Consider the following 21,125-nt stretch of genomic DNA (forward strand, 5'->3'; position numbering starts at 1 on the left):
AAGAAGTGACCACACACATCAACACCACCACTACCACCATCCCACAGAAAACATGATTTTCTGAATATTTTTATTTGTATTAAATATTCATATTCATGAATTAGACAGCGGAATATTGATGATAATTTGAAAGACAAAGTTTTAAAAAAGATGGGAGGAGGTGGGGAACTCCCGATTGTGTTAAAAAAAAAGAGCAGAAATGAACAGGACATGGGTTTTTACACAGGAAATTTTGGTCGAGTTCTTCACGCATGACCTCTGACCCGACCATCCTACCGGAAGTTGATTTCCAGCGAGCTTTCCCTTTGAAGAACTTTGAAAACCGTGTGTCCGTGATGCAATAACTTTCCATTCTTGAGATGTTCCGGCGACACTGAGCCTCCCAGAGATCAGGAATGGCGCCGAAAGAATCTCCAGAGTTGGTCAGTGTGCTGCTTTTTGACATCGAAGGCCGGGTGTTGCTGCGAAACTGGGACAATCGCGGCCTGTGGTTACCAACAGAAGCAAAACAGGAAAGCGAAACACTAGCATCGACCGCACAGAAGATTGCGGACACGGTAATTTTCTGATCGATAATCTAATCTGCTGAGAATTTGTCCTGTGATTGCAGCGTGACGATACTCATGATTGGGTAGGATGCAGAAGTGAAGTTCGTGTTTCACTGCTTGCTTCGAGTTTGATTGTGCAACTGCAACTGCGGAGTAAAGTGTGTCTCATACTTACACAAGTTACTGCTAGTGGTGAAATGAAGCCACGAAATTCCGACCAGTTTTAATTATTTAGAAATGAAACGAGACACAGGTTTATTAATGTTTCTTTGAAGAACTGTTTTTAATTTTAGTTTTAAAACAACAGGCCTGTTAATAATTGTGTCCATTTAAAAAAAAACATGATTACAATTTACTACTTTTGAAATTAATAGTAGTTAGTACTTCTTCTTCTTCTTCTTCTTCCATTTAACGCCCAGGGTCAACATTCTGACTATTAGTGGCGCATTGAGACTTAATGCCGTGTGAGATGGAATTTTTTTTTTACTTTATTCCAAGTCCCACGGGTATTTGATGGACATTTTTATCTATGCCTATACAATTTTGCCAGGAAAGACCCTTTTGTCAATCGTGGGATCTTTAACGTGCACACCCCAATGTAGTGTACACGAAGGGACCTCGGTTTTTCGTCTCATCCGAAAGACTAGCACTTGAACCCACCACCTAGGTTAGGAAAGGGGGGAGAAAATTGCGGCCTGACCCAGGCCTGAACACGCAACCTCTCGCTTCCGAGCGCAAGTGCGTTACCACTCGGCCACCCAGCTCCATTTTTCTCCAAGTACTTCTATCACAGTATCAGCACTTGTCTAAGAAGTAGCTGTTCAAAGGCTAGTGTTTGTTAAACCCTCAAAGAAGACAGATAACTAGCCTCGGGTAGCAGCAAGCAGCGGTACAGTTGAACCTAGCTGCCCTGCATGACGACCACCTCCCGGTACGGCCACCAGCTAGCTTCCCATTTACCTCCACCAAAAGGATCCCCAACATTCAACAAGTGTTTTGTTGTAAAATTCACCAATAAATAGCGACCACCTAGCTGTGTTTGTTTGTTTGTTTGCTTAACGCCCAGTCGACCACGAAGGGCCATATCAGGGCGGTGCTGCTTTGACATATAACGTGCGCCACACACAAGACAGAAGTCGCAGCACAGCTAGCTTCATGTCTCACCCAGTCACATTATTCTGACACCGGACCAACCAGTCCTAGCACTAACCCCATAATGCCAGACGCCAGGCGGAGCAGCCACTAGATTGCCAATTTTAAAGTCTTAGGTATGACCCGGCCGGGGTTCGAACCCACGACCTCCCGATTACGGGGCGGACGCCTTACCACTAGGCCAACCGTGCCGGTCCCTAGCTGTGTACATGCATGGTGTCTACAACTTGTACAAGTACAACCACCATGCACTTTTGGTCATCTAGTCCCTTGAGTGGTCCTTATATTAACATGTTTGCCTGTAGTACATTTTTCAGTATTATAACTAGGAGTTTGTTTGTTTGTTCGTTCATGGGCTGAAACTCCCACGGCTTTTACGTTGTATGACCGTTTTTACCCCGCCATTTAGGCAGCCATACGCCGCTTTCGGAGGAAGCATGCTGGGTATTTTCGTGTTTCTATAACCCACCGAACTCTGACATGGATTACAGGATCTTTTTCGTGCGCACTTGGTCTTGTGCTTGCGTGTACACATGGGGGGTGTTCGGACACCGAGGAGAGTCTGCACACAAAGTTGACTCTGAGAAATAAATCTCTCGCCGAACGTGGGGACGAACTCACGCTGACAGCGGCCAACTGGATACAAATCCAGCGCGCTACCGACTGAGCTACATCCCCGCCCATAACTAATTTAGAAGGTATAGTCTTCCATTTTAGTTGGTCAGGTTTTACAGCATATGACACTGACAGACCCCTGTGTGTGTGTGTGTGTGTGTGTGTGTGTGTGTGTGAACGAGAGAGAGAGGAGGGGGGGGATTTACAATTACATGAACACACAAACAGTGAAACACACACAATTAATGCATGCACACACACGCCACATTCAGTTCCTAAGTGACAAAAACAAGCTAAGCACACACAGTCAGCATGCATTAAGAAGGTTGCGCTCTTATAATAGTTAACACCTATGGTCTTTTATAAGTATTTATAAGTTCTGGCCACCTCAGAATACAAATGAAACAGCACATGCTCTGGAATGCAAACACACACACACTCACATACAAACCTGCGTGGGTAGAAACTTGACTGACCAAAGTATTTAAACAATGGCGACTGCACGTGAGAGGGAACAATAAAGAGACCAAAAAGCAATGTACTCACGTTAAAATGACGAACACGGAACGAATAACAGCGACGTTTCAACCTAAGGGTCTTCTTCAGGTACAAAAACTCAAAAGTACACACACACACAAAAAAGTATACCAAAAACTGGTATAACCCATTTACCCCAATGGCATGGATTGGAATGCAACTGCACTGCACTGCATACACAAGAAAACAAATTTCTTAAAGGAATCTGTCCTGAGATCTTTAAAATGGACTCAGGGAAGATTCTGTTCCGTGCTAGCTACACAGATGCTGTTACTGTTAGTTAAGAGTAGTTGACTCAAGGATGATGATGCAGAAGCATGATGTACAGTGGAGTCCAGCTATAACGAACCTGGGTATAACGAAATCCCGCTTTTAACGAACTGCCATTGATTTCCCGGCAGACAGCCTTCTATTTCTTACTTGTTACTTTCCGGCTACATCGAACCTTTTGAACTCATTTGCATAACGAACCCCCTCTTATAACAAACACGTTTTCATCGCCCCAGAACCGTTTTGTCTCTAAAAGTCACAAGGCTACAACGAACTGATGTCAATAATTCTCTCCAAAGACAAAAATACACAAACACAAGTAAAAGTATACCAGTAACAAACGGTCGAAGAATGAAAATAAGCAGCACATCAAAGGAAGAATACCAGTGGAAATATGTGTGCTCTGTGTGTGCCGCGAGATCAAAGGCAGGCCCATTGTGATGCCTTGACACTGACCTTCTTCCCAGGGTTCAATGACCCAGTTTTAGCTATGAGAGGTGGTTCCCCTGTCATATAGTCTGAGAGAGGAAACACTTCCTGCACCGGGGTCAGTTACCGAGTTTAACCTATGGGGCGGTCTCTTTGATGTCTTGAGAGGAAACATGGCCAGGGTAGTACCTAGTAGCTGAAACATGCATTATCACAAGTTGTTTGACTGGTACTCAGGCGGTCTCTTTGATTTTTTTTCGTATTTTGATACACTGAGGAGGAAAAAAGTCGCGCCTTATGACCCGGAAAATATGGTACACGCTTTTACACGACTTTTTAAATTTTACTTCTAAAATTACAGTAAAGTGAACATTTGAACTATGCCTCTCTATGGATTATATTATGAAGCTGTTGAAAACATGCAGAGATTGTACTCTCCAAGGAAAGATCGATGGGACGATCATTTGAAGGTGAGTGGGAAAACTTGTCTTGAGGCCATTTAGGGTTGAAAACTCTACAGCGAATTACTGATATAACGAACTAAAATGTATCTCCCTTGAGATTCGTTGTACCCGGACTCCACTGTACGTCACACTTTCTTGAGAGAAAATGTTGCACCCAAACTCCCTAGGCTTATTGATATTGACGCAGGAAGCTAAACTTTACTGTTTAGAAACTGATTGTCAGGAATGTGAGTCAAATTTTACTTCTCTTTTTATATGACATAATGTAGGTCTAATCGTTTTTTCCTGCTCAATTTCAGTTCTTCGATCGCAAAATACATGTGCGAACGTTGCTGAAAACACACTTCACACGGTTTGCTAATGCTCCGCCTGCAATTCATATCACCTTCTGGGCTGGTCCTGTGGATACTGCTGCCATTGCAACGGTATGTATAGTGACAACCAGATAACTAATGATCATACACTGTGTCAGTAAGTCATAGAGTACATGTATAACATTAACAACAAAGTACACTGAATTTGTTTAAATATTTTGTATTGCTTTGTTATTTTTGATTAATACAAACTGCAGTTCAGTGCACCCCCAAGTTAAGACTCCCTCCATTTTAAGACCTTGTTTTTTCTCCTTTTTTTTCACAACCCCTGTAAATGTACCTCCTTTTTAAGACTCCCTCCTTTTTAAGACTCCCTCCTTTTTAAGACTCCCTCCTTTTTAAGACCCAATTTTCTCAGATTTTGTTTTAGGTCTTATAAGGGGGTTTTCCACTGTATTACCACAGCAGTTTTTCTGGCAAGGGAATCCTGACTTCTTGCGTTGCTCGCCCGGTCAACCGTCTCCATGGTAAATACAGCCATGTTGTCTGTAAGTACGTATCCGAGGACAGTCCAAAATCTTCAACTGGTCACATGAAACTCCTTTGAAAAGCTATCTCAAAACCAAGACACTTCATGTAGACAGCAGCTAATCTATGGCTTTTTAATGCTTATGTGACTTAATCTGCTGACGTGTGCATACGCATACAGTTTAACCTGCCCTGGCGACCACCTTTTGATAACGATTGGACCCCTTGCCCGTCACAACCACTCCAAAGAAATCCCTGACGAGGTCGCTTCCTATTTAATTCACCTTTCCATGCTGACCACCTGGCTATATGGGTGACTTTTAGTTGGTCCCTTGTGTGGTTGTTATAGACAGCTTTGACTGTACTACAGTGCTAACTGTCGGTTTCAGGTGGATGGCTCTCAATGGCTGACAGTGGAAGAGATGCGACAGAACCTGGAAGGGGGACACAACCCCGGTATCCTGGGGTTAGAACCAATCAAACTCTTCAACCAGGTCAAAGACCTCAAAGAGGGTAGGATTCCTCAAGTTTGGATTTTGTTTAAATGCAGTTCTGCTTTGAAAGAAAAATAATTAAATAGTGGGTTTTGATGTTGATTGGGTGTTCTCTAAAGTGCAGCTTAATGTCCATGGTGAGTTTGTCGTAAAGTTTATGTACAAAAAAAGAACTGGTTTTAAGTATCAATGCGGTATATATATCCGAATGTGTGGTGTTTAACGCAGTTAATGTTTCTCTTCCTACCTATTTGCATGAGTGTGTGTGTCAGTGTACGTGTGTGTGTGTGTGTGTGTGTTAATTAATAAATGAATCATCCTGATAGATTCTCCCGACTTTTTTGAAGGAGTAAAGTTGTGTTATCTTTAAATCCAAAGCAAGCATTTGTTTCACCGCATTCTACAGGCCAGGGACTTGGTATTGGAGAAGCCGTGATTGAACACATTGACACGTCAGCTGAGACGTCACAAACAACCCCACAGGAAGCTCTGCTCAAGTCCGCCAAACTAGGAAAGAAAGGTTTGTGTGTATGTCTGTGCTTGCCCGTCTTTGCTGTTTTCCTGTGTCCAGGTTTTAGCCATTGTATTAGTAGAATTTGACATTCTAATGGCAACTCTGTGTTTGTGTGTGCATGGGTTTGTGTTTGTTGCTTGGTAGCTGCAGTTGTGGTCTGTTTCTCAGATTTTTGGAGGTCTCCAGTCTGGCTTTTCACAGTGAAGACGTCCAAGAACGATTTTACCGTCACGCAAATGAAACACGGTTTTCGCTGTGCAGCGCCCTGCGGTGACTCCATGAGCTAGTGCACAGGAAAACAAAAATGGCGGCCATAGTGTTTAGGTTTCTTTTCGACGACGAAACTTTCTTTAATACGGCGGTTCTAGCGCATGAATTGTCCCAATTTTGGGATGATGAAAAAGTATTTTAACTCTAAATCATTTTGAAGTAAACTTCGACTGGAAATATTACCTATTATGATCGTATTCTCCGACGTTGTTATAAAAAAATGTCTTCACTTGTAGTCAATGCCTGTTTCGTCTGTCAAACTCTATCACATCGCACAATGGCTGACATTTTGTCCACCATCTTGAAAGCGCTTGCACAGAGCCAATCGTTTCCCAAGCAATGAAAGCTTCTTGCAAGGGCGTCCACGTTAAGAAACGACGGAAGATTTGTGGCTTTGGCAAACTTTTCAACTTTTTTTTCCAGGTCCTAGATTTATATAAAAAAATATATATATACCAGAAAAGGGTTTTTGTTGTTGTTTTAAAAAGTAATATTTGAATGATTTATAGGTCAGAATTGACATTTATTTTGCAACCTTTTGGGTAAAAACTTTTGTTTTTTCACAGTACTTTCACAGAATTTCTTCATAGAAAGTCTCTCTCTCTGCTTTTTTGCAGAGACACCATTTCTGGTAAAAATGTGAAAAAGAATAAGAAGAATGAACAGTTAGACCAGAAGATGAGTATTTCCGAATGACGACACTGGTGCTCAAAAAACGATTCTGAGAAAACAGCATCAAAAGTTTTCTCAATGTTCGAAAATTATCAAGTAGCTGAATATGCTGAGAACCCAAACATATTTTTGTACCAAAGCCTTGTGCCATCTCTGGCCTTAAAAGGGGGGCTCCCCTGTACTTGCTGACTGTTATGAAGTGTATTCATGTACAGGGTGACCCCAAAAAAAGAGTAATAATAATAATAATAATGCAAACTTTTATAGCGCTATTCTAGAAAAATGTCTACTCTTAGCGCTTTACAATACATACATCGACCAAGCATACTACACACGCACAGGCAAAGAAACCGACCAAACATAACCAACAAACTATACATGCACAGGCAAAGAAAACGACCAAACATACAATACACGCACAGGCAAAGATAACGACCAAACATAAACAAACATACTATGACCAATCATAACCAACATACTATACGCGCGCAGGCAAAGAGAACAATCAGCACATGTAATAATTACTGACAACTAATGATGCAGGCATACAATGACAATCCAATACACAGCCTAGGCACAAGAACCACATAAGGCTACTGTATAAAAACGTGTCAACAATACTATTTACACACACACAAACAGTGCTGACACAAAGCGCAGAAAATATATATACACGTTATTTTAGGCACTAGGTAGGGGGTGAGGTGGGGCGGGATGGGGTGGGTGGGGAGATGCTGGAGGGAAAATCACTTGCGCTGAAAGAGGTGTGTTTTGAGATTTGTCTTGAATGTAGTGAGAGAATCTGTGTGTCTGAGAGGCAGAGGTAATCTATTCCAGGTCACAGGGGCTTGATAGGCGAAGGACCTCTCGCCACATGTCTTTGTTTGCACTGTGGGGAGTCGGAAGAGTCGAGTGTCGGCGGCGGAGCGAAGCTGACGAGAGGGGGTGTAGAGATTGAGGAGTTCTGAGAAGTATTCTGGGGCAGAACCAGAAACGACGGCAAAAGAAAGAGAGGAGAGTTTGTATTCGATCCTTTTAGTGATAGGCAGCCAGTGTAGAGAGTGAAGAAGGGGTGTGGCGTGTTCATACTTGGAAGATTTGAAGACCAGGCGGGCAGCGTTATTTTGGATCCTTTGAAGTCTATCTAAAAGGTACTTAGGGAGACCGGCCAGAAGAGAATTGCAATAATCTATCTTTGAGAGGACTAAAGAACACACTAACGTTTTGGTTGCATCAGTGGTGAGGTAGTGACGGACTGAACTAAACGTCACAAATTGACCAAAAATAAAACAATCTTCATAAAATTTATTTACACACACAAGTAGCCTCTGCATGATTTGCACAGAAAATTTTAGCGTTCTAGCTTGTCTTTCAGGAAAGTTATGCTCATTCTACAGAACATGCTCCAAATGGCCTCCGCGTCGCTGCAGGCAAACTTGAACTCGCCGCGCAAAGTTATCAATCACCCGCACACACTCCTGTTGCGAGATTCCGCGAATGGTTGTTGTGATGGCTCTCTTGAGTTCTGTGATTGTCTGTGGGTTGTTCCTGTAGACGTTGTCTTTCAGGAACCCCCAAAGATAGAAATCTGGGGGATTTAAATCCGGGGGAGGCCATTTGGAGCATGTTCTGTAGAATGAGCATAACTTTCCTGAAAGACAGGCTAGAACGCTAAAATTTTCTGTGCGAATCATGCAGAGGCTACTTGTGTGTGTAAATAAATTTTATGAAGATTGCTGTATTTTTGTTCAATTTAAGACGTTTTGTTTGGGTACTCTTCTTTTTGGGTCACCCTGTATCTCTACCTGTGGGACAAATGTTTCATGCCCTGTTGACAGAACAAGACCTGTTGTACCAGGAGTTCCACCAGGTGTGTCAGCCCAGCCACTACATGAATCTCTCCACCTTCACCTCTTACATCACCACCCTCAAGGGCGCTCGGGCACAGACCGTGGAAGGCTTCTTCAGGTATACACTTGGCATTTCGCTTCTGAAAAAGAGGTGTAGTCTTAAATGTTGTTAGTGTATGAGCATCTGAGAGAATAAGAAACATTGAAATGAAAAACGACTCTCATCCTCGTTTCTCACGACCTTCACCTCTTACATCACCACCCTGAAAGGCGCTCGGGCACAGAACGTGGAAGGTTTCTTCAGGTAAACAATTGGCATTTAGCTTCTGAAAAAGAAGAAATAAAGTCTTAAATGTTGTTAGTGCATGGTGGGTTATACTTATAGAAACACGAAAATACCCAGCATGTTTCCCCTGAAAGTGTCGTATGGCGGGGTAAAAACGGTTATGCCCGTAAAAACCCACCCTCGCACAAACATGAGTGAACGTGGGAGTTTCAGTCCATGAATGAAGAAGAAGAAGTTAGTTCATGAGAGCACCTGAGAGAATAAGAAGCATTGAAATTAACAAACAACTGTCATCCCCATTTCAATGTTTATTATTTTCTCATGTGCCACGTGACTGGTTCTGCAAAACTCTCACTTGCCGTTGTTGGTAGTGCGACAGGGTGAAGCAGTAGTCTCCCTTTCACAGCAGCTTCTCTGAACTGACAGAGTTGTCTGACGGCCTTGAACGTAGGCTATTTAGAGAAGCTCTATTTACTTGTCTGTCGTCGGTTAGACACCTGTCATTTGATGAATTCCGGAAGTAACTCTGTCAGGTTTGTATGGGTTGTGAAAGAGTGAGTACTCTTGCGTTTGTGCAGACAAAATTTGCCATGTGCTGCATGTACCGTATTTGACGGATTACAAGACGCACCGTTTTAAAAGCTGCACCCCCGACTTTAAAAAAAAAATTGGGACGAGCCACGTATAGGCCGCGTCACTATATTAGCCGCCGTCCAAAAAAATATAATCAGATCGTGTCAATCAATCAAAACAACCAGGCAAACGAAAGTACGGTATTTGGCGAAATCGGCTCCGAGAATAAACAAGTGAAACAAAGAAGAAAAGTGAAAAAGTTTGAAGAAAAATATCACACACACACAATTTGTAACCAACACACACATGTAGTCCCGCCCGGAATAAGCTTTTTTGGGATGATTTACAACTTTTGCGCACATTTCGAGCAGACGAAAACACAACATGGCGGCCCTCGCTCCTCCAACTATCGCAAGACACAAAAAAACGAAATCTCGCGCGCGCGAGATCCTGATACATCCGGTGTTTCTCTGTACGCTATCTTGTCACGACGACTTGTTGACAAACGAAGATTCGCGAAAGAAAGAGAAAAGCGCCGAGTCTTGAGTAGAGAGCTAATAAAGTACCGGTAATCGCTAATCGAGCGAAATGAAAATCCGCGGCGACTTCCATTAGGTGAATGCTATTCAAGTTTAGGTAACGTTTTAGCCGCATCTTTTTATAAGCCGCAATGCGATTTAAAAAAAAAAGTTGCGGCTTGTAGTCCGTCAAATACGGTACATGTGTTTGAGACACACCCTCTCGCTTGTGACTGGCCGTAATTTCACGTGGGAAAGTTTCCCATCATGACTTTATTTGCCATGTGACATTATAGGCCAGTCATTAGTAAGAGGGCGTGTCTAGAACACATGGACAGGAAGCACATGGCAAAGTTTGTCTGCGCAAATGCTAGGGGACTCACTCTCTCACAACCCATGCAAACCAGACAGAATTATTTCCAAAAATCATCTATTGTAGAGACCTGTTTGTGATCAGGTGTGGCTGCTGTTATCTCCTGATATGCTCATGCAAGCCTTTGTATTCCCATCACATTTTATTATCAGGCTATAAACTGAGCCCGAACTCACTCCAGTTTGATTGGATTTGCCTCCAAAGGTGATTTGAGTGTTTCAAACACTCGGGCACATTGGTCAAACACGCTGACATGTGCCCTCACACCCATGCACACTCTCTTTCTCTCTCTGACACACATGCACAAACACATACACCAATTTTGGTTCAAACACACACAAAGCAGTACAGTGGAACCCGCCCCCCCCCCCCCCCCCCTTTTCAGACCTGTAGGTCTTAAATGGGAGGGAGTCTTAAAATGGAGGTAAATTTACAGAGGGGCCCGGGTAGCTCAGGTGGTAGAGCACTGGACTTGTGATCGAAAGGTCGCTGGTTCGAATCCGGGCCAGGACAGACACAGGTCAACTTTTTGTGCAGACCCAGAGACGGTATCCATCTCCCACCCCCGTGTCACCACAGTGGCATGTAAAAGACCTCGGTCATTCTGCCATAAGTGCAGATGGTTGATACCACCTAAACACGCATACACTTGTGTATCTCATCTAAAGTCGGGTTAAAACCCGGGAACATGCCCCTAATAGCTTTGCCGTGAGGGCGTAAAACTTGAATTTCTCAGAGGTTATGAACAGAATATCTGAGAAATCAGGGTCTTAAAAGGGAGGGAGTCTTACATTGGGGGAGTCTTAAAAGGGGGCTTCCACTGTACATATACATGTATTAACACACGCTCATAAAAATGTGAAGATCCATAACTGGTTAGTTGAAATATTTTGACACCTGTGTTGCAGGGCTTTTGACGTTCACCATCGCCACGTGCTGACCTTCAGAGAGGTGTTGCTGGGTCTGGCAACCTTGGAGCCGTGCACACAGCACGGTGGAATGCCGGCCGAGATGAGGTGTCGCTACATGTTCAGGTATTACGACACCAACATCGATGGCTTCCTGCAGTTTGAAGAGTTCAAGTGAGTCTGTTGCTCTGTGCAGAGCTGCTTTTATATAATGTTGCGCGTTTAGTCATTGTATGTCTCTCAGTGTCTGTTTCTCTGTCTAACTACCTGTCTGCCTCTGGCTATTACCTCCCTCCTCTCCCTTTGTCTCCCCCTCTCTCAGCACACCCCACCTCTGTGCCCACCCTCCCAACACTTGTGGTCACTCCTTTGCATGCTCATTATTTGTCTTTTTGTGTGCTAGAATTGCACTATGTAATAGCAAGGGCATATTTTTTGATACAGTAGTGTAAGTATTTTACCACAAAAAAAGTCTTACCAGACTGAGGTAACCTGTACTTTCTAACCTTTTGAAAGAAAAGAAAAATACTTTTAATGTTTGACTTCTTCACGCCAACACTTATTATGTTTCATACAAAATACAAACAAAAAATCAGAGATTCAGCATTGCAGAGACAGTTTGCAAGTGAGGACAATACTTTCAGTTTCTGAAGTATCATTATCCATACGTTTTGCTTTGCACTGTTTGTAACACCTGAGTTTTTAACTTAGCAAGTGAGTAAAATAATTTCTAAAGTATCACTCTCGGTACTTTTTTGCTTTGCACCGTTTTTAATACCTGATGTCTTCCCTCTCTCTCTAACCAGGCACATGGTGCGAGACATTCGTGAACACAAGGGCCTGCCCAACGATGAAGCGTCCTTGATGGAAGATGCCTTAAACAGCGCCAAGTGAGTGTGTTCCAAGTATATAGAATATTAATTATATACAAGGGTGTGGGCCACATGTAGGAGTGCTTGGTTTAGCCAAAACACTAGTACAGTCAATCCTGCCTTGGGGGCCCGGTAGCTCAGTGGGTAGAGCACTGGACTTGTGATCTGTGGGTCAAGGGTTCGAATCCAGGCCGGGACGGACACAGGTCAACTTTATGTGCTGTCTAAAAGACTGTACTCCTGTCCCACCCCCGTGTCACCACTGTGGAATGTAAAAGACCTCAGCCATTCTGCCATAAGTGCAGGTGGCTGATCACACCTAAACATACATACACCTGGGTAGCACGACTCTGTTGCTGCTAGCTTTCCGCTGGGAGGAAGCAACCTGAATTTCCCAGCGATGGGACAATAAAGTCATGAACATTTTTTAAAAAAATTTGATTATGAGCACCTGCCCAAAACAACCACTTGGAAGGAACCCAGGTGACATTTTCGGTCAATATAATTCATCATTCCATAGTGTCCACTTTGGTGTGTCCTTTTTGTGGTTACTGTAGACAGGTTGGACTGTACAATATTACGGTAGAAGTGAATGTAACCTGCTGTGTTGTTGAAAGTCTTTCAGTTTTGGTTGTTTGAAGCAAGTTGAAACCGGCACGGTTGGCCTAGTGGTAAGGCGTCCGCCCCGTGATCGGGAGGTCGTGGGTTCGAACCCCGGCCGGGTCATACCTAAGACTTTAAAATTGGCAATCTAGTGGCTGCTCCGCCTGGCGTCTGGCATTATGGGGTTAGTGCTAGGACTGGTTGGTCCGGTGTCAGAATAATGTGACTGGGTGAGACATAAATCCTGTGCTGCGACTTCTGTCTTGTGTGTGGCGCACGTTATATGTCCAAAGCAGCATCGTCCTGATATGGCCCTTCGTGGTCGGCCGGCCGGGCGTTAAGCAAAAAAAAAAAGAAGAAAAAAAAGCAAGTTGAAAAGAGTCCATTACATGAGCCACATCAGAGAATTGCTTTAGTGCCTGTTCTTTGTTGTTTAAAAAGTTTAGATTGTAGTTCCAGTAATTTTCAGTAAAGTTGATTTTGATCTCTTGTTAAAACTTTGAAACAAATTTGAACACAATTTGTTGCTTTCTTGCAGGTTATTTGGAGAGGAGACCCAAGATAAACTCCCCAGTGCAGAGTTTCTGTCGGCAGTTGGAACACTCAAGTTTCGTGGAACGTCAATTCTGTTTCGTCTGGCACAGTCCTGTGTCACACACCTCAAGAGGTTGGTGTGCGCACACACACACTTATTTTGTTCATGTTTTTTTGGGGGGGTCCTATATGGACCACATTAAAGTGAGCCTTTCGCACGTTCAAGAGGATTTGTCAGTGCTGTGAACCTTTTTTTTCTCCAAAGATTGTTCTCTTGTTTACATTTATTATGTTTTCTTTTAAGGGAGGATCAGCCTAAACGGTGAGCTTTCCTTTTTGACTTTGTATTAAAAAAAACACAACAACAACAACAGCAACAACAACAACAGAGCGTTTAACACTTTGAAGCGGTATCGTTCATATGTTGCGGACGGCAGCCATTTGGTTGTCGATGCGTCAGCGAAATGTCAGTGGCGGTTTTGCTGAATTTTTACACTAAGAATTACGGTCAAATAAAACAACCTATATCTCTTCAGAAACGTTAACTCACACATACAATGTTTGCTGTGATTTTAGTTCTGTTCATTTTTTTAAATTTTTGTGTGTGTGCAATTAAACAAACAAACAAACAAAAAAGCTGCAGAATAGCATGATACCCCAGAAGAGCATGTCTACAAATACTTGAGTAATTACCATGGCATTTGCGATGAGAGGCCCTTCCAATGAAAGGACACCTCCCCAATAAAGAATGCATTCTGTTGGCCCTTCGCTTATTATTAGATGTGGGGAGACTTGTGGCTGGTTCCAAGGTGTCCTTTCATCATAGGTACCTCTGTAGTTTGAAGTTGGTAGCTAGATACATGGAATGCGTAGTGTTGGTAGTTTTTTTGGTCTATTCGTGTGAAGGTTCGTTGGCTTCTAAGTTTGAAGAGCTACTTGTAGATTGTTGAACAATTTTTAGTATAGTTTACCTGTAGGAGTGGGGGCTTTCCTCTGTTTTATTATGCTTATTTTGTTGACTGATTTAGAAACAGATGCTGAGCGCGCTTTTTGTTATATTTGGGATTGTGTGTGTGTGCGTGCATGTGTGTGTGTGAGTGGATGTGTGTGAGTGGGTGTGTATGCATATTTCAGAGAAAGGTCAATACATGCTATTTACATGACCTTTTTTTTCAGCTTCAAATTGTGCAGTTGTGCAAGACCTTGTTATTTGTCTCACAGTTGTATACTTGTCCCTTTCAGACGAGACTCCAGTCCCTGCAGTGATAGCGACAGTGGAGATGAACCTCCCACTAAGAAGCAGCGTCCCAAACTCATTGACTCCAAAAAAAACAAGGCACCAACTGATAATGGTCGGTTCTGTTCTTCCCTTTCACATTGTCTTGTTTTTTTTATCCTAAAATATGTACAACTGTACTTTAATGAAAATGTGATTACTAGTTTTAATCGTAAGCTGTGTGTATGTTGCGGGATTATATTCAGCTACTGACTTCCTAACATTTTGGGGAAAAGGTAGGTATTTTCTTCCTCTAGAGTAAAACCCAAATCACAACTCTCCAACATTGAGTATGGATCTTTAATGCCAGATATGGTATATATAGCATGATATTAACATTGAAGAAAGTTTTGTTTTAAACCAACATAAGTGATTTATTTTACTTCTTTTCAGTGCTGTGTCTTTGTCTTTTGGGGCAATACTGTGTTGTAGTTTGAGACTAGGCAGTCCAAGACCCTGTCTAGAGACCTGGAAATGGTCTTTTGGTGACGGGCGCAGTGGCATAGTGGATAAAACATCGGCCTCCTAATCGGAAGGTCGTGAGTTCAAATCCCAGCCGCGGCTGCCTGGTGAGTTAAGGGTGAAGATTTTTCCGATCTCCCAGGTCAACTTATGTGCAGACCTGCTAGTGCCTTATCCCCCTTCGCGTGTACATGCAAGCACAAGACCAAGTCCGCTCAGAAAAGCTCCTGTAATCCATGTCAGAGTTTGGTGGGTTATAGAAACACGAAAATACTTAGCATGCTTCCCACGAAAATACCCAGCATGCTTCACACAAAAATACCCAGCATGCTTCACACGAAAATACCCAGCATGCTTCTCACAAAATCGGCGTATGCTGCCTGAAGGGCAGGGAAAAAACGGTCATACACGTAAAAATCCACTTGTGCAAAAACATGAGTGTACGTGGAAGGTTCAGCCGATGAACAAGCAAGAAGAAGAAGGTCTCTTGGTGTCATACCTATTTCACTGTTGCTGTTTAATCTGACAGGTGAACTAGGTGTGTTCAAACAGCCCGAGGGCAGAGCACCCACCTCACAGGGGAAATCAGCCAAGTATGAGCTGGCGACACACACTGTGCGCGTACGGAGGACAGGATCTCTTGCAGAAGTTATGGCCCTTTGGGACCTCCAAGGTAAGTGTATGTGTGTGTGGCTGGCTGGCTGGCTGGCTGGCTGGCTTTCTGTCTGTTCGTGTATGTGTGTGTTTGTGAGTGTGGCTGGTTGGCTGGCTGGCTGGCTGGCTTTCTGTCTGTTCGTGTATGTCTGTGTGGCTGGCTGGCTGGCTTTCTGTCTGTTCGTGTATGTCTTTGTGGCTGGCTGGCTGTCTTTCTGTCTGTTCGTGTATGTCTTTGTGGCTGGCTGGCTGGCTGTCTTTCTGTCTGTTCGTGTATGTCTTTGTGGCTGGCTGGCTGGCTGTCTTTCTGTCTGTTCGTGTATGTCTGTGTGGCTGGCTGGCTGGCTGTCTTTCTGTCTGTTCGTGTATGTCTGTGTGGCTGGCTGGCTGGCTGTCTTTCTGTCTGTTCGTGTATGTCTGTGTGGCTGGCTGGCTGGCTGTCTTTCTGTCTGTTCGTGTATGTCTTTGTGGCTGGCTGGCTGTCTTTCTGTCTGTTCGTGTATGTCTTTGTGGCTGGCTGGCTGGCTGTCTTTCTGTCTGTTCGTATATATATATGTGCGTGTGTGTGTGCCTGGCTGGCTGGCTGGCTGTCTGTCTGTCTGTTCGTGTATGTGTGTGTGTGTTGGCACTCAATCTGTTGAGCCTTCTGCTGCAGTTCTTTGATGTAAATATTAGTCATGACCAATAAAGTTATTCAGCTTTTGCTGCTTTTAGACTTACACATTCAAAATGTTTGTGAATATACTAAATAATGTTGTTTTGCACAACATTAAATAGTAAACTGTTAGTAAGGATGTGATAAAGGTCAGCTGATGTGCTTGGATTATTATGTACTTATGTGATGTAGTTTAGGTCTTCCGTTGTTTTTTGATCTAACAAATTTACTTTTGATGACAACATGTATTGGTGTACATACTGAGTTAGGTATATCATGCACTGGCATTGTAAAGTGTAATGCTCTTTTGGGTACATTTTGTATGGACATGACAAAGTGTAGATACACTTTCAGGTCAATTATGTACAGGCAATCCAAATCTCAGCAAATTTACGCAAAAGCAACACAAAAAAATAAAGAAAAATTACACGAGAAAATGATAGTTTAACCCAGGTGAGAGGGACAAAACAGTGTTTTTCTTTACACGCACAATTCATCTTTCACCAGAGGAGGTTAAATTCATATTAACAGGGCCAAAATGCTTCAACTTCTTGGGGCGTTGTCACCAGACCCCCACCAGGAGCTCTGCTCCTGGACCCCCCGGCGTTATTGATTTCCTTGAAACTCATTCTTCCTTGAATGGATTGCCTGATGTACTAATATGACAGTGTGGTACTATCTTGGGTATACCGTGTACTGACCTGACAAAGCGTAGGTGCACTTTCAGGTATATCATGTACTAATACGGCAGTGTGGTGCTAAATTGGGTATACTGTGTACTGACCTGACAAAGTGTAGGTGCACTTTCAGGTACCTCTGCAATCAGCGGCAGTGCAATGCATCACCTTGAGGGGGACATCTCACGCATCCAGCGCATGCCATCCATAGACTCTTTCAATCAGGTAAACAATGGAGGCATGTCTTCCATTAGGTGCAGGGCTCTTCCTTTTCTTCTTCTTCGTTCATGGGCTGAAACTCCCATGTTCACTCATGTTTTTTTGCACGAGTGATTTTTTTATGTGTATGACTGCCATTCAGGCAGCATACGCCAATTTCGGGGGAAGCATGCTGGATATTTTCATGTTTCTATAACCCATCAAAGTCTGACATGGGTTACAGGATCTTTTACGTGCGCACTTGGTCTTGTGCTTGCGTGTATACAGGAAGGGGGTTCAGGCACTAGCAGGTCTGCACATAAGTTGACCTAGGAGATCGGAAAAATCTCCACCCTTAACCCACCAGGCGACCGCGGCGGGGATTTGAACTCACGACCTTCCGATTAGGAGGCCGATGTCTTATCCGTTAGGCCACGGCACCCGTTGGTGCAGGGCTCAACAAACTGTGTGTCCCTATGTGCACTAGAAGCCACAAGAACGCACTAGACATTCTTAGAAGTGGTCCTGGGACACACCAAATTAGCATTCTCATGTGTACCGCTGGTACTGATGTAACTGTGTGCTAGTTTTCATACAGAATGAACAAGAACGTACGCTTGGCTGTTTTTTGCCGGATGTGTACGGATGCGAAGCGAATTTACGGAGTAATTCGAATGGATTGGACAACGAATACTTTGGTGAATAAGGTCTTGGAAAACTTCCAAAAGTCCCCCTGGTTTTGGGACCCTCCAAAGTTCTTCAGAGGGGGTCCTTGGGCCTCCTAAAAAATATAATTGGTACCCTCTACGTAGAACAGCTGTGGGGAGCCCTCGGGTGTAAATTAAGCGCTTTAACATAGAAAGAAAAAAAGAAAAGAAAAAGAAAAAAGAACACAGAGGTACACATATTGAGGTCATACAGAGATTGAAACACAGACTCACGCACAGGCATACAAACGCATCTGTGTTTCATGGTATAGTCTCATTGTTATGTTTCTTGGTGAGGGCCTGATGGCAACTGATGCCATTAGTTTAATGTCATTGTTTGGTTGGTTAATTTTTGCTTTCTCAAATTCATATGTGTTTTTTTCCTTGGAATGGAATTATGTTTCTCCGACAAAATGACGCCAATAAACATGAATCATTACGGCGTAAGAACGCTTGGATAATAATATTCTTTCCAGAAGTGTTTCTCTGATAGTGTTTTGATGATTGAACTTTTACTGCATGTATTCTTACTGCAATGGTTTTGACACTGCTTTGATTTTTGTTTCAGAGATCTCATGCCAATGAAATGTTGTCAGGTTTGCGTTACTTTGAGCGACCAGTGAAAGGAGATGCAGGCACTCAAAAGGTCTGTGATCTTATTATTAGTGTGTAGATACTTTAAGTGCATGGGTGAAAGTAGCCCGTCAATTGACTGAAATCCGTCAATCTGAAAATAAGTCTGACGGAAATTCCGTCAATCTGCAATTTAAAAAAAAAAAAAAAAAAAAAAAAAAAAATTATAAACCGAAACCACTTGCGGAACGTGTTTTCGAACTGCTATAGTGAACCGGTTGCAGTTTGCCCGGGTTGGAGTTCATGAAACTAAAACTGTGTGTGATAAGTTTGGTGCTTGAAACTCAAGTGCTTTTCCTTGAGAACTTTGCACTATAAGAGATGCTACTGCTTAGTTGCTACTTTGTGCAGTGCTACATCATGCTGTTTGCATGTGTGACATTCTGTTTCATCATTTATTTCAATGCCTGTCTGGCAATGTGTGCTTCTTATAATTAAATATTTCGAACTTTTATTTCAGTTGTTCAGTTGTTCACTTTCTATTTCATGTACTTTGGCTGTTGTCAATGTTAATTGTTATCAATTGTGTCGTTGTGTTGGAAGATGCAAGTGTGAAAGGATACAAAAGAAAAATGATTACTTCTGTGAATTGTTTTGATTTTGTTTACCCTTTTTACCATATCATTAGAATCTATTTTATGACATGCATGATAGTGTATTTTTTTGCCAGGAAAGGCCACAAAATCACAATGAATAATGCAAAAATTCGTTTTCGGCCGGGGGGCGTTGCCCCCCTGGACCCCCTAACAGGGCCCTGCCCTGTACCCCGCCAGGGCCTTGACGGCCCCTGGGCCCCTGCCTCAAAACATTTTCAGTCAATTTGATTTTCCTAGGTTTCACCCATGTAAGTGTGTGTGTGCATGAGTGTGTGTTTGTGTGTACACCAAGCACTGCTCATGTACACGTTGCTTTCGCTGGAACAATGGATTGGATGAGATTTGGAATTTTCAGTGAGAAATGGAGGCAACCATGAAAGCTTCATAAGCAAGTTTATGAACACAGACTAAGAGACACACAGATAGACACGCTGACACACATGCACTGGCAGGTACACATTCTCCCTGTGTCCCTCTGTTTTTCTGTCTGCATGTTCCGCTGTTTGCTTGTCTGTCTGTGTGTGAAGCTATTTTTCACTGTTTGCTTGTCTGTCTGTGTGTGAAGCTATTTTTCACTGTTTGCTTGTCTGTCTTGGTGTGAATCTATTTTTCACACTGTTTGCTTGTCTGTCCCCGGTAAAACTATTTTTTCACTCGGTTTGCTTGACTGTTTTTGTGTGAAGCTCGATCTTTTACTGTCTCTCTCTTGTCTTTGGAGTTATTTTTATCTCAAGCTATTGGCTCACGTAAGGGTAGCCTATGCGATCGTAACTTTGTCTGTCTGTGCGTGCGTGCGTATGTGCGTGCGTGCGTGCGTGCGTGTGTATGTCTGTGGTAGAAACTCTAACATTTGAAGACGTCACATTACATTGACATCACATGTATCAATCAATCAATCAATCAATGAGTCTTATATCGCGCATATTCCGTGGGTACAGTTTTAGGCGCTCTGCAGTGATGCCGTGTGAGATGAAATTTTATACGGCCAGTAGATTGCAGCCATTTCGGCGCATATTTACCTTTCACGGCCTATTATTCCAAGTCACACGGGTATAGGTAGACAATTATTAACTGTGCCTAAGCAATTTTGCCAGGAAAGACCCTTTTGTCAATCGTGGGATCTTTAACGTGCACACCCAATGTAGTGTACACATTATGACGTAAGAGGGTTAGACGTCACGCTAAGGAAGTACTGAAAGTCTCGGTCATTATTATTTTGAGCGGGCCGAGACTAGTTGGCAGTTGTGTCCCTGTAAATAGGCTACATGCAGACAGACAGATCTAGATCTAGTGTCTCGCTTTCTTGCACAGTTTCACCAATGCTCTTTCTGTGTGTGTGTGTGTGTGTGTGTGTGTGTGTGTGTGTGTGTGTGTGTGTGTGTGTGTGTGTGTTACTGTTTGTCGATTTCTTACGTGAGCCTTGATGGCTTCGCCTCTTGTTTTTCACTCTGTTTGCTTGTCTGTCTCTCTGTGAAGCTCTTTCACAGCCTCTCTGTGTTTGTCTCTCTCTTGTCTCATTTGAATTCAAGAATCTCAAGATGAAGCCCCTGTGCATGCACACGATAAAGAACCCAAGTTGACAGCGAAAGTCTCAGGGCTTGGAAACATGAATACACGCATGCAGGAGAGAAACAAAATTCAATGGGTAGCGCCATATACTGTATGGCAGCTCGCTTTCCCCAGGGAGAAAGCAGCCCGAATTTCCATGAGGTAAACCTCACAGGACTATATGAAACCTTATCCTTATACTTTTCTTCTCTCTCTTGACCTTCAGCCGGCCTTTGACTGGGGTCAGGTGGACAGGTCGGCATTAGCCCGATGTCTGTTGACGCTGTGTCGACATGTCAAGGAGGAACTGGCAGAGGAGCCAAGGCTTCTCAAGTTACGCTCACCCACCTACATTCTCGGTCAGTGCATCTTGTAGTGTTAAATCTGTGATGAAA

General features: G+C 43.2%; 1 protein-coding gene across 2 annotated transcripts in view; it reads left to right on the forward strand.

The window, feature by feature from the left end:
• The first annotated feature begins 276 nt into the window (after positions 1–276).
• LOC138976039 (uncharacterized) overlaps positions 277–21,125 on the forward strand; it is a 38,452-nt gene continuing 17,603 nt past the window's right edge. The window contains exons 1-14 of one of the 2 annotated variants that reach the window (XM_070348830.1): positions 277–557; positions 4,315–4,440; positions 5,247–5,370; positions 5,758–5,871; positions 8,646–8,775; positions 11,316–11,489; positions 12,122–12,205; positions 13,329–13,457; positions 13,629–13,646; positions 14,567–14,676; positions 15,592–15,735; positions 17,182–17,273; positions 18,522–18,599; positions 20,957–21,089. In XM_070348830.1, the coding sequence (XP_070204931.1) occupies positions 396–557; positions 4,315–4,440; positions 5,247–5,370; positions 5,758–5,871; positions 8,646–8,775; positions 11,316–11,489; positions 12,122–12,205; positions 13,329–13,457; positions 13,629–13,646; positions 14,567–14,676; positions 15,592–15,735; positions 17,182–17,273; positions 18,522–18,599; positions 20,957–21,089 (1,618 nt within the window). In that variant the 5' untranslated portion in view covers positions 277–395. The remainder of the gene's footprint in view (positions 558–4,314; positions 4,441–5,246; positions 5,371–5,757; positions 5,872–8,645; positions 8,776–11,315; positions 11,490–12,121; positions 12,206–13,328; positions 13,458–13,628; positions 13,647–14,566; positions 14,677–15,591; positions 15,736–17,181; positions 17,274–18,521; positions 18,600–20,956; positions 21,090–21,125) is intronic. The other variant, XM_070348831.1, reaches the window with a different exon arrangement.

This window comes from Littorina saxatilis, linkage group LG9 (assembly GCF_037325665.1).
Source record: "Littorina saxatilis isolate snail1 linkage group LG9, US_GU_Lsax_2.0, whole genome shotgun sequence".
NCBI lineage: Eukaryota > Metazoa > Mollusca > Gastropoda > Littorinimorpha > Littorinidae > Littorina > Littorina saxatilis.